This window comes from Tursiops truncatus, chromosome 7 (genome assembly GCF_011762595.2).
Source record: "Tursiops truncatus isolate mTurTru1 chromosome 7, mTurTru1.mat.Y, whole genome shotgun sequence".
In the NCBI taxonomy this organism is placed as follows: Eukaryota; Metazoa; Chordata; class Mammalia; order Artiodactyla; family Delphinidae; genus Tursiops; species Tursiops truncatus.
In genome coordinates this window covers 69,567,949-69,582,072 of record NC_047040.1, presented here as the reverse complement: position 1 = coordinate 69,582,072, position 14,124 = coordinate 69,567,949, and the positions used below count along the sequence as shown (strand labels likewise).

Genomic DNA, 14,124 nt, shown 5'->3' with positions numbered 1-14,124 from the left:
TTTAAACCAGTTTCAAATACTTCAAAAATAAAATGAGCTTGAATTACTATAAGTAATTTAAAATATCATCAGCATAGGTAATAATGATTTAATGTTCATTTAAAATAATGTAAACTATTAACTATGTGTATTTAAGGAAACAGTCAAATATATAGTTTTTTTCATTGCTTCTTTAAATGACTTGTATAATGGGTAAAATGATAGCCATTATTCTGGAGATGTGGTAAGAAAAGGAAGTGAAGGAAGCAAAAGTACACTCAATATCTTTTATACGCACATATCTTCAGATTTCACTTTAATGTCAGCCCTAATTGAAGTTGACTTGTTTGTACCAAAAAACAAACAAATCTAAACCTTCCATTTATATTTTTTCCCTGTTTTAAACTGCTTTATTATTTACTTCAGGTGTTAGCTCTGGTATTTGTAAGAAAGTTGATGGACTTGCTGTTTACCAAACGGGAACTCAGCTGGTTGGATGATTTAATGCCTGAGAGTAAGAAAAAGAAACTAGAAGATGCTGAAAAAGAAGTAAGTCAGAGCAAAATCAGTATCTTATAAAGAAAAGAAAAAGGAACACTTGCACAGTAATAGCTCTTTGCAAAGCTAAATTTTTGTGTTTAGCTTTAGATAGTGACTACTAACAAACACAGGTGGACTATTTTGGAAGATTGATGTTTAAAATCATCAAGCTGGAACTTGAACAGAGAGAGGACAAATCTTACATGAGTAAACCAAACCCTAATGAAATATGCAAATACTTTGTCCTTCACTATCCTTATAACTGCAAAGTTTATTTTTCTGATTCCTCCCTTCAGGATTTCAGAAACTTATTGATGCTTAAATTTTTCCAAATTATAGTCATGCAATGATTGCTTTTTGGTTGAATATGTGAGAAGAAAAAAAAAAGACATTATTACTGTTGGTATTTTCCTAGGGAGCAAAGTTTTAATAAAAAGATTCTAATTCTAATTAAAAGATTAAATTAGTTATTCTTGAAATAGATGAAATACTTAAGAGGAAAACACGTTGATCTGATTTGCTTTCAAAGTGCTTTGAGTAAATGTTGTTAGAGAAACTTTGGGTATTTAATTACTTTCACAGACTGCTGATTTATCCTATTCTGTTTCATATGTTAAAACAATTGGTTTTAAGTTTTATGACTTATTTAAATTAGTGTATAAGCCTGGGTCTATTTTGAAGGCTAGTAATCATAATATTTTTAAAGTATGTAAAAACTAAAAAGAGTAAAAATGAAAAAAATGACAAGTTCATCATTTAGCAGAATGATCGGGTCCATAGATTGTAAAATATAAGAATAAAATTTTCATGTAACTGGAAATAAATATGAAAGAAAATACTTGGTAAGACTTACGCATTATTCTTTCCATTTTTTCTTCTCCTATACGGCAGTCAGTAAATGTATTCAATTTCCTACCTGTGGTGTATTTTCTCAAACCATAGGTATATTCCTCTTTCCTTTGGGGAATTTGTTTGCAAACATTTCAATGGTCTTAGGTTTTACTTAGCCATTAGATGAGTCCAGATTAGGCCACAGAGTCTAATGGATTACAGATAAGTCTACATAATATGTGACTGTCTGGCATTTCTTCACTTTTCCATGTTGTCCTATTACCGACAATGGATTCCACATTTAAAGATTGATCGTAATGGTGTATCTTAATTCTATATGACTATTTCAATTTTCCCAAATGTTGTAGAAGTCATACTTAGTATCATACTTCTAGCAATACTTATATAATGTTAAAAATGTCATTATAAAATTATCATGTTTCTTTATTTTTGTAAGTTTGATATATTCTTAAGTATGAGAATTTTTTAAAAATAGTGCTTTAACTATTTTTCCAAGTTAATATATTCTCATTTAAGTATGAGAGTTTTTTTTTAATAGTGCTTTAACTAAGATATTTGGATAATTTCTGTTTGTTTTTAGGGCTTTAGTAAAGGTATGCTCTCATCCTCAGGTACTGTTCAAGAAGAATATGGTGTAAGACAGAATTTGGTGTAAGATAAATGTAAATAAATAGACACAAGAATATAGAAACACTAAAGCCTTAAAGTATCCATGCTTGACATAATTAAAATTTATTCAGGTTGAAAACAATTTCTGAGAAGGTTTAAATTCCAAGGAAGACAACTTTGAATACAAAACTCATTGACCACAAGCTTCCGCATAGTCTTTTTGATAATGAGAATGTTAAGTATTCTGATGCAGTAACTTACAAATGTAATTTTGCTTTATTTTCCTGCTTTGACTTCCTGTCAAATATCTCGACTAATTCTGTAGGAATAAGCTAGCAACACCCCCAGGCATACAATCATTCCTTTTACAGCATTCTCCTTAGGCCATATCCATACCGTGGAACATTCTTGCCCTTCTAAAACTTTGTAAAAAGAAAAATAATATGTATATATAATATATTATGCTTAATATTCTTCCCTTTTTTCATTCAAAGAAAATTTCAGATTCTTCCTTTATATGTCTGTGAAATAGGAGAGAACAAATTTGACAGTAATCATAAATGTATTAGAATCTGCCGTTTCCATTGCCCAGAACCATTCACATAGCTACATATGTATGGTACTTATATGTATGTGTGCCATATGTCCATTTTGGAATTTATTAACTTCAGATAGGCAGAGATGCTATGTAATGAGCTTCTAACCTTTTTATATTATGAACCCATTGTACGCCAATGGGGTGTTGACTGTTTTCTGATTGTTATAAAGATTTTAGAAGTAATTAAATATTACCAAAATTCCTAGAACTCAAGTTTTCTAAAAGGATTCAAAAAGAGATTAAAGATTTATTGAGGCAAAGTTACAGCTGTATCCTTCGGTTCGGCGTATGAGAAAAAGTAAGGGAAAATGCCTTGTAATACATTAATCAGGCAGGTTTACAGACCTTTAAATTCTCAAATAGATTAATATGATGATACTTTAATGTGATCCTCAGTACATGGAAAGAAACAAGTAAACAAATAATACAGTCAAGAAATAATCCATAATTGAACATTAAAATATAGTCTGACCAGTGCAAAGAAAGAAAATTCTCCATCTGAGAAGTGTAGAGAGAAAAGTTAAATTAAAGATATTAACTTTCTAACTTGGAATTAGTATTAAAAGAATATGATCAGTATAGAGAGTTGGAAGATTTAAGAAGGATTACACTAAAACTTGGATTCTGGTTGAATTTCTACTTGGTCACCCAGATCTCGGTATTCCATTTGCTTGAGGCTATGGTCTCCACCGAAGGATGTGATCTTCTTACTTGGCATCTTATACCAAGGCTCAGTCTTCCAAGAGATTGTATATTAACATGGTAAATGAACAAGTTCTTCAAAAAGTGTTGCATTTCTGCAATTACTCAAATTAATTGCATAACTTTGATTGTGATCTGGAAAGATGGTAAAGAGCAGAAATGTCTCAGCTCCCTGAGACTTGAATTTAAAATAGTCTCACCTCTTGTCCTTTTGATGATAGTTACAAGCTTGTACCTTTATCATCCAAGGTTTTACTCTCAGTAGCCCACTTCTGGTCTTATGGCACTGAGAAAACATTAGTTTGACCTTAAAATTCAATAATGAGTTAAGCAGAATAAATAGCTACACAGGCCAGTCCAAGGTCGCAGAGCTTCTGTTCCAAATTTTCATGTACTTCATGCATATGCATATGCATATGCTTCAGTTTTTAGAAAGAAAGGATTATAATCAGGATAGAAATGAATATTGGAACCCTGACATTTTGCACATTGCTCTGTGTAAAGGGAAGACTGCAGAATCAAATTCTGGATGTCCAAATGTGCTCAGAGTACCAACACGCTTTCCTTCCTACTTCAGTATTCTCTAGGACATTGTACACATTTGACAAAAGAGCTGCTGTTAAAGCAGTAAGCCCCAGCAGAATGTTTGCTCCTCGGTGAGGGAGAAGGAGGTTAAAGTTAGATAAATCCTGGAAATTCAACTCTGTGCAGTGATCATGATATTGACACCTCTTGGTTTGTGGGAGGTTCACTCTAACATATATGCTGTAGGGAAAAAAAGGAGGGGGGGCAAGTGGGACTTGTGATCTGTATGAAGCAGTCTCATGAGCAAGGCCAAGACGATGGAAAAGCAATCTAAAAACAAGTGCCATTAAACAAATTAGAGAATGTGTCTTACTGCTCAGAAAGATCAGAATTGGTTGTGGATTTGGGAAGCATGGCCTAATGATTGCACAGGCAAATGTTATTTCTAATTGAATCTTAGAGCAAGGCAAGCATATTCTTCTTCCTCAAGCAGTGGTTTTCAAAGTGTAGTCCCATGACCTCTGCTGTATCAGCCGACACCTGTCAACTTGTTACAATCTGAATTCTAAACCTACTGAGTCAAAACTCTGGAGATAGGGCCAGATTCTGTGTTAACAAGACCTCCAGGTGATTCTGAGGTGTGCTAACATTTAAGGCAAGACCTTTCCTAAACCCACAGACTTTACCTCACCAGAATATAGTCTTCTAAATCCAAGAATTATTGTATTTTATAATAATTTAGATAAGTCAGTTAGAGAAACTGAATCAAATATTCTGATGAAAAAACATGTTGCATCCATGAATTCTGTATAGACTACTTCTCCTCCGTATTTTTTCTTTTCAGTTTTCATTGTTAAAGTGAGTTGTCGTATGTATTGGCTCTTCTACATATTGGAAATTTTAAGGAATACCTCTTATAAATATAACATTTTATGGTTTACAAATTATTATAAGTGTGTACGTATATGTGTGTGTGTGTGTGTGTGTGTGTGTGTGTGTGTGTGTGTGTGTGATGCTTGTAGCATTATCTATTCTATTAGTAATTGGGGAAGGAAATGATCAAACACTTCTTAGGTTCTGTAGGCCCTGTTGTCTTCTTGGGTAAAAATAAAGGGGTTAAACTTGATTTCTGAAGTCCCTTCCGTTTTTTAAGATCTATGAATTCTAAAACTGCTGAATGTTATCTCTCTCTAATACGATAGACATCTTTATGAACATTGGCTCTGTGCTGCTGTTGTTTGTACTTTGAGCTATTTGAGGGCTCCTACACAGATACAGACTTTACATGAGAAATGGATACAGTAACAGATGTTACCTATTTCATTAGGTAGAGCATTTGTTAGGTATCATAATATATGAATTGTATCTTTTACACTGTCACAAACTATAATTCAGATTCATGATGTAATTTTATATGTAAGATCGTATTCATCAAAACACACCACGATTTAACCCTGATTTTATTTTCCTTTTCTACTCAGCACAGGCCTTTGGCCCCAACCAGGCTAGTTGTTCATTGTCGTGCAAACATGTCCTATTTATTCCTACCTTTTATCCTTGACCCATATTGTATCTTCCCACCTAAATTTCTTCCTTTCTATTACCAAACTGATCAGATAAGACTGGCCCAGATACCACTGCCTCTGGTCCTATCCTTCTCATCCTCTGAGAGTAGAGTTTATGGCTTTCTTTTCATTGTTGTATACCCAGTACCTAGCAGATTACCTGTCTTGAAGATCATGCTTAATACGTATTTGCTGAATGGATTCATGAATAGCTCCTGGATTATTCTTTTTATTCACTGTGTGCCTAGCACATAATACATGCTCAGTAAATATTTGAGTGCTATTGAATAGATTTGTTTTTAAGCCTCTATTTTTCTGCCTTTTACTGGATATAGCATTAACTGTCCTTCACTTATGTAGTATCCGAACAATGCTTTGGCCCTCTCAATTAAAAGATGGTGTTCAAATCAGAATATGGACATTCCTCTAGTCAAATTGGCAAAACCCCTCAGGTGCTCTTGGGAAAATTTTGATCATCATCCTTTGTAAAATCTCCATGTTGTAGAGCTCAGCATATTTTTTGATGGACACTGTGTAAATGAAATGCTGAATGGAACTCATTTTAGGATACTTCAGACTTATAAAGTGAAGGATACCCAGTAAGCTTTTTTGCTTTCTCTCTCTTTTCCTGTATGATTGAGATAAACTAGGTTGTGATTGTCATGACGGCTGGTGCCTGGTTTGACTGCTCCTCCCCAGAAAGTCTCAATTTTTGGCTTCCTCACAGTGCTGCCTAGGATGCAGCCGGCCCTCTATCCCCGAGCTCTGGGGCCCACCCAGCTTCCTTCTGGCACTGAAGGCAGCGGCTGCTCTGCCACCCTTCTCTTCAGATAAGCATGGCTTGGAAATGCTATCTTTAGAGGTGATGAGTTTTTGTTTGGATAGAATTATGACTAGTATAAAGCCCACACATGCTAACAAGCCACAGAGTGCAAAATAATTATTGAAAGCAATTTGAGAGAAAAGTGGAAAATCATCTGAGGAAAAAACCAAAATTGTTCCCAAAGCTTTGGTCCAATTTTTTGCTGTTAGATTGAATCTCGAGCCTTAGTTTTCTGCTGCCAGGTAACCTAAGCACTGATGGCTTTTTTAGAATTTTACTCTTTATTAAACCTTTTCTACCTGACTTCTTGACATTTTATTCCAAGTTGGTCAGAAAAGATACTACATACCAAGCTTACCTTTCAGTGGACAACCAAGGAAAGAATTACATTTTGTTTGTATTTGGTTTTACTTAAATAGTGTTTGGGGTTGCTGAATATTTTCTCTTTATGTTCCTCCATGTGCATTAAGATAACCTTTTCTTCCTGAAAGGATACATACGTTCTGCCCATGGCCTCAATGATGTGCATATAAATTAATATGGCACATGTATTATTTCCATATAGAGAGACTAACCCATTTGCAAGGCATGCATCATTTTAGACTACAGATTAGCTCTGCTCTAATGCTTAATTTCAAACCAATGATACTGTCTACTCACCATGAATTAGTACTAATGGTATCTCCAAATAACATGGGGAATAGGCATAATACATAAGAAATAATGTACATCTGAGAGGTCTTAAAAGAAAAATTTTCCTTGAAAAGTAACAGGGAAAGAGAATAGAATGAATTCCTGTAATGCAAAGGGGTAACAGACACATGCCCATAGCACCGCAGAGTATAAATATAACACTGTGTTTGGGCGGGGGGGTGTAGTTTATAAGCAGAGAAGTGGCAGATCTCATACTAGTCCCCTGGCCTCTCCATTATTCACAGCATAGGCTGAGCATAGATTTTCTGTATGCAGCATGGCTAAGGTCCCAGCAGAGGGGAGCCTGCCTTAGTCACAGGTTGGATGTGTAGGGAGAGCACTTCAAGAGTAAAAACGAGACCTGCCCACACATTACGTTATATATTCATAGGTTAGCTGAAGAGACTGTAGAAAACACTGTTTCTTTAAGTAACAAGAAATATGGCAATGGTTCTTTAGACTAGGCAGCATGCAAGTTGAGGACCCTAGGAGCAGTCTTGCATGCCAGGAATAGTGACATCAGCCAAAGGTCATGTGTTTCTGGAACCTGCTTTAGACCAGCCAAGCTACTGCTAAGCTACTGAAAGAGGGAAAGCAATGAGGCTCCAGGGCCTTCCCTGTTTTCTGTCTTCAGTTCCCATTTGGTCAGGAAAGTCACCTAGCTCTTCATCTCTACACAACTTAAAATTCCAGTTCTGGAACTAGAGCCAATAATTCTAACATTTTTAAATGGCCCCAAATAGTTCTCTAAACTTGAACATTCCTAATTGACCCACTTGAAAATAAATGCATTAAATAGGAGCTATAATCTGGAGATAACTCTGTTTATATTTTGGTACATGGAAAAAGGTTAACTATAACATTATTGAAAACTAAACCAGGACATGTCAGTGCTACATAAGATTATCTTCATCCCAAAGATATACTCTTAAAACATTATATATGAAGAAATGAATGTATGAAGCATTACCATCCTTTGGGGGAGGGTGGAATATTGTCATTGTAAGAAGAAATCTGAGACCTAAAACAAAAGCTTACGAGGAGTCTAAGCGGAAAGCACTCCTGTGTTTTGGTCCATAGAGAAAGATACCTTCTACTGTCTATTTCCAAGTCTCAAAGTATTGTCTTCAGACCAGCATAATCAGCATCACCTGGAAACTTGTTAGATGTGTTACTTGGGCCCTGCTCCAAACCGACAGAATCAGACTCTGGAGGTGCGGCCCAGTAATCTGTATTTTTAATAACCCCTCCAGGTGATTCTGATATAAACTAAAGTTTGAAAACCACTGCCCTAAATACATCTCTCATTCCTTTCTAACAGAGCATTCTGGGAATGTAATTTCAACAATGAAAACGATTACATTACCCATATGTTTGTCCTTGTAAAATTTAGATTATTTAAAAAAAAAATCTTCTTGGAAAATAACCATGTTTTACATTGAGTGACATGAGGGAGGTTATTGTTAGCATTTAAATTACTTTGTGGTGTAAGACTCATTAATTACTTATGTTCTTGGTAGCTGATGCTTTATTGAAAAGACCTGTGCTAGCATTAATAAATGCAAACAAAGTGGAAGGTTCTGAGGTTAATGAGATAGTGAACCATTAATCTCTGTTTCTTCTTTAATGTAAAGTGGAGACTCATCAGGTTCACTTTGTATATTTTACACTTATCTTGCCAGGAAGAACAAAGTATGCTGGCTATGGAAGATGAGGGCACAGTACAACTCCCATTGGAGGGGCACTATAGGTAAGATATAAATGTAAGAACACACCAATATGAGTACTGGAATGTGTTGTTATACACTCTACTGAAGAATTTCGTATGTGTGGATTACTATAGAGGCTTGTTGACGTTATGTTAGAGTAGAAAGAACTGAAACTAGGTGTTAGATTACCCTGTCCCAGTACTAAGTTCTGCCACTAGATGCTGACTATAGCCAAGTTGCTTAAAATGAAGCGAGGCAGGGAGCTGTTGTCTGATGTCTTCTCCTATTTTATAATGAATACGAAAGCTCTCTTTCATCTTCTGTGAAAGTAGTACCTGAAGACAGGTCAAGATTTAATTCTGGGATAAATGAGCTAGGTATTTATTGAATTCATCACATGTAAATGAACTCGGGGAAAAACAGCGTTCACCCCTTCAAAAAGACACTTCCAAAGAGATAAGCCATTTCCTGAATTGAAGGATTCAGGGATACCAGCCGTTTTAGGAAATATTTATGTCACTCTCCATAAAGAAGATTGTGCTAATCTTCTTTATGCACAAAGACAGAGCAAAAAGAGAAAACAAGCAGACTCCTCTAAGTTATAATAAAACTTTTGAAAGTATTGGGCAAAAAATTATGTATATGATCTCAAAGTGCTTAAGGATAATATAGGGCCGTACCAGTAAAAGAGCATAGAAGACGTTTGTCTGAGGAGATTTTTCATAGTGTTAAAAAAATAGGAGTGAACCTTCAGGGTCTGACTGTAAGACCATATTCCCTAGATTAAAAAAATATAATTATCATCTACCACTTAAGAGTGAGCACAAGTCTAGAAGGCATTTTTCCTTTCTTTCTCTCTCTCTTTCTTGTTTTTTTTTTTTACAATATTTAAATTTTAAAATCCTGTTGATTGTTTAGTTGAATCAGCATATTCCCAACTGTATTCTATAGAAATCTACCTAGTCTCTTGTGGTACCCCTCTTAAAAGGATTTTGTGGTTTAATTAGTCTGAAAAATGTTCCATACCACATTTTAATTTAGAGATTCATAATGCACGTTGGCACATTAAAGACTCTAGTACTGGCATTAAAAAAAAAAAAGTTTAACTTTGTTGTATCCAGCATTTTCTAAACTCTTTTGCTCACAAGAGTCTTTTTCACATAATATCATGAAAAACTTATATTCTACATGACGCTCTTTTGGAAACTAGTTGATTTCATGCTTTGAGTTACCAAGGGCTGGATGAATTAGAGGTATTAAAGAACACATGTCCAGTTTGGGCAAGGAAGGAGCCTGTGAGACCTGTTTTGCTTCAGACTCTCAGTGTTCCTCTTAAAAATTGAATTTGTTGCCCTCTTGTGAATGTCCACAATGAGCGGCATGTGAGGTCAGCTTAGAATTTCTGTAGAACATGACTTTTTCCACAGCAGAGAATCTTTTTTTACGTGTGGTAAGAAGAGCGCTGATTTCTCACCCAATGAAACTTTCTTTGACTCGGCCTGTGTTTTATCTCTGTTGATATTTGGTTGCCTTTCTAGCCCTGGGAATGTTTTAGAGAGTTCTAAATGGCACCTATAATTGGTGCAGTTTTAAAATGTAAAAACTGCACGCAGCATAGTACAGGCCCTGATATTACAGACTCCCCCAGTCATTTGGAAAAACCTCTGTCAAGTACACAGGCTGCCTTCATTTATTCAATGAATATTTATTGAGTGGATACCAAGTGCCAGGCTCTGTCTAGGTCGTGGGGGAACAGCAGTGGACCAATGGGCAAGAATCCTTGTTCTCATGAAGCTGACATTCAAGTAGAGTAGAGGTGGGGGGAGACAGGAAATAAACAAATGAACAAGTCATGTAATACAGTATTTCAAATGGTGAAAAGTGCAACAAAATCTTAAAGCAAAAAAGAGGGATGAGGTTGCTATGAGACGATGGAAACAGAAATTTTAAATGGAGCAGTCAGCAAAGGCCTATCTGAGCAGGTGACATTTGAACTAAGGAAGGAAAGGGTTATACCACGTAAAGGAATGTTATAGGCAGAGAGAAGAGCAAGTACAAGGCCCTGAGGGAACAGAAAGCCTGTAGTGTCCCAGGACAGTCAGGAGGCCATTGCATTGTGGCTGGAGAGGAAGGAGCCAGGGGTGTAATAGCAGAAGGTGAAGTTAGAGGGTAAGGGTAGGGATGGGGCCTTACAGCCCATCCACTGGGCTTTTACTTTGAGTGGGTGGGAGCCACTGTCGAGTCTGAGCAGAGGGCTGAAGAGCTCTGCTGGGCTATGAATGTAGAGGCAAGAGGCCCAGCAATGAACATGCAGAACCTAAACTCTGTCATTTGAAATGGATTAGGAAAACTGTACCCCAAACCAGTTTCTATATAACTAGAATCTTTCATTTGGATTTTTATTCTTCATAGTTTTTTGGGAGAGAACTATTTAATACTTAATTTTTAATTATCAAAAGTACTGTACAGAGGCATAAGACTGTCCTATATTTAGTGTCTATCGCTAGATAACTGCAGTTTCTTATTTAATGTTTATTGTTTCATTTTGGGTAAACTCCTATCTAGAGATGATCCATCTGTGATCAATATTTCTGATGAAATGTCAAAGACTGCCTTGTGGAGGAACCTTCTGATTACTGCCGATAACTCAAAAGATAAGGAGTCAAGCTTTCCTTCTAAAAGGTTTGAATTCTAAAATAATGTGAATTTATAATGATCCCAGTCATTTAATGACATGAATCCGTTAAAAGAATAGCATTGGTTTCCATTGAACTTAGATCTAAAATCTTTCAGAAAATTCTTTTAAAAAGTGGATAGAAATCGCAATTATCACATTTGTTGGTATGTTTTCAACATCTCCCTTTCAAATTAAAAGCTCACTCCAAAACTATGACAGTGGGGAGAAATGGTGCTATAAATGAGTCCCAATGCAGGACATTTTTGGACATTCATTTTAGCATACTCTTTTGCAGTAGGATTTTAGTGTATTCCCTCATCACCCACTTCTCAGGACCCCCTTAGATGTCTGACCATGTTTTTCATTCTCCTGTTGTCCTTTGTAAAACCCATATGGCACATGCAATGGTAATTTTGTATTTAGATTATTTCCAGTCCCTTATTCCAACCCCCTGAAAAACCTTCCCTAACCTTTTTACCCCAAAACTTTCAGTTCCAGAAAGTTTTATCCACTTTTTCTTCTCTGTATGCAAACATTACAAACAACTCCTGCAGTTGTGGATGATAGTTTTAAATGCATGAGGTGGGAAGAGTGTGTCCTTAAATATCAAGAGTCATCGCAGGATTTCCAACTGCATTTTCCAGAATTTATAAATAAGAGTTCAAACCATCCAGTCTTCTTAGATGTTGATCTGAAGAAAATCTCTGTATTATGCCGATATTTCTTCTTATTAAAGAGTGATTGAGGGATTTGGGACAGTGTTTAATTATTAATTTCCTTTATTTTCATGACCTTAAATTAACTTTTTCTACTTAATTTTTATATTACATTTTTGTCATAAGCTCCCCTTCCTAATCACTCTAGAAGCTGATTCCCCAAAGGTAAGACCCTTTCCCTCAAACCTATTCCTTGGTTGCATTTCCTTTTGTTAAATGGTGTCTTCTAGAAACCTGGTCAGCCTATGTTCTTTGTGTGAGTTTTGGGGAGGCAAAAGGCGTGGAGAGTCTTGGGTTTAGATCCAGTGTCACATTGAGTGTTTACAGTGTTCCTATAACCACTCAGCTCTTTAAGAGGGTTTGAAACTTGAGTAAACATTTTTCCCCACATGACTTATACAAATGCATCATATATAAATCAACAAACCTCTTAGAACTGTATTTAATAATAACATCAAATTTCTATATTTGATAAAGAAAATTTATCCCTTGAATTAAGAAATTGCAAAGCTGGGAACTTCCATTTACGCACCAGCATGCTTCCAAAACTGCAAGCTTTATCTTCATGAGAACTATCTGGAAACATGGGTTAGGAAAAGAGGCGATATTAGACAAGGATATCTCTTATTGATGGATTTTGTCACCCCAAAATGGCATGCTGCTTCAGTGTCATATCTATCTTAAACAGCATAAACAACACCAGCAGTGGATGTGCAGAGAGTCTAGGAGTCTTCACCCCATAAAGCTGGGGGATTACTTCATGTTCTCTCTCTTCCTTCTCCCTCTTCTCCCCCTCTCCCTCTCTTTCTCTCCTTCGAATACCTCCACCACTTGCTCCAAAAGGAGGTTAATGTAAGTTACTCAACAGGCTCTCTCAAAGACTTTTGGTTGATATTTTCTGTCTTTTAACAAGGCTTTAAAATCTTCATGTATTTCTTTGCTTGGCTCAAGCAGAAGTAATATTTTATTCTAAAGCGTGCTTTATCTTCTTTTCCCAAAGATCCCTGCCACAGTCTGATAGAGTCATCCTCACAGTAGCTCTGATTTGCTAGACGTCTTGGAAGAAAATCAGTCATGAGAAGGGCAGTTTCTCAAACCTATTGAAATATATGCTTGTGGACCCTTTCTCATTAAAAATATGGCATTTCTCTGATTTTTAAAAATGTGAACTCTAGGTTTACGAGCTCAAATTAAAATGCCAGCCATGGGAATATGTGTAGAATTTGAGACAATCAGACTTAGAGATTGCTTTTCTTCCTGTACTCTACAGATCCATAGTGAAAACTCTTTCTCTATTTTTCTTTGGTTCAAGCAACAGTTTTATGTCATGATATTTTAGGTACTCCTTAAAGTAAATAAGTCAAGTGATGCTTTTCACCAGAAAAACTCAATTGTTTAAAATATGTGTCAGATTACTTCTCACAGTAGACTAATTCTAGTGAACAATGTAGTGTGCCTAAAAGCAGATGCAATTTTAAATAGATCACCCTTTATATTTTCATATAACCACCTTTTTCTTATTCTTTGAACCTATGTTCCCACTAACATGAGATTCAAAACTATTGTGGAATGAAAGCTTACCCAGTTTTCTTTACTTTTAAGTGTGATAAAATCTGTAGCTTTCCACGTGAAAAATATCTCTCTGTTAGTCTTTCTTCTTCATAACAGAGGAAACTGGCAGAAAGAATGTGGCTTCCAGAAATCCTAAAACCACCAATACTAACAACAGCAATACTCTCCCCAAGCCACCGCTTTCTCTTGGTATCTGTTGAAGGCATTTAAGTGTGATGACCAGGAACTGTAAAAATGCTATACCTGCTAGCGTGTCCATTGGCAAAAAACGCCCTAAAGACCAGGTTCTCAGGGTCTCTCTCTCGAGACCTCAGCTGGTTTCCCAGCAGTCTCTGACACCCCACCCCTAGATGTTTTCATCCTATCCCCCACTTTAGGCCCTAATGCCTATCAGAGAAGCCTAGATACCTTTTCTGAGTGGAATTTGGAATAGCAGTTATATTTTCTCCATTATTTCATTCGCTTTCTGTTGTCCAAAAAAATTTACCCAGCTTAGGGCTTCCCTGGTGGCGCAGTGGTTGGGGGTCCGCCTGCCGATGCAGGGGACATGGGTTCGTGCCCAGG

The 14,124-nt window shown here is 36.2% G+C and overlaps 1 protein-coding gene across 3 annotated transcripts in view; it reads left to right on the top strand.

Moving 5' to 3' along the window:
* Nucleotides 1-14,124, top strand: part of SLC4A10 (solute carrier family 4 member 10) — a 224,765-nt gene that overhangs the window by 205,428 nt on the left and 5,213 nt on the right. For all 3 annotated transcript variants that reach the window (XM_033860084.2, XM_073807645.1, XM_033860093.2), the window contains 3 exons: nt 406-528; nt 8,569-8,636; nt 11,161-11,277. In XM_033860084.2, the coding sequence (XP_033715975.1) occupies nt 406-528; nt 8,569-8,636; nt 11,161-11,277 (308 nt within the window). The remainder of the gene's footprint in view (nt 1-405; nt 529-8,568; nt 8,637-11,160; nt 11,278-14,124) is intronic.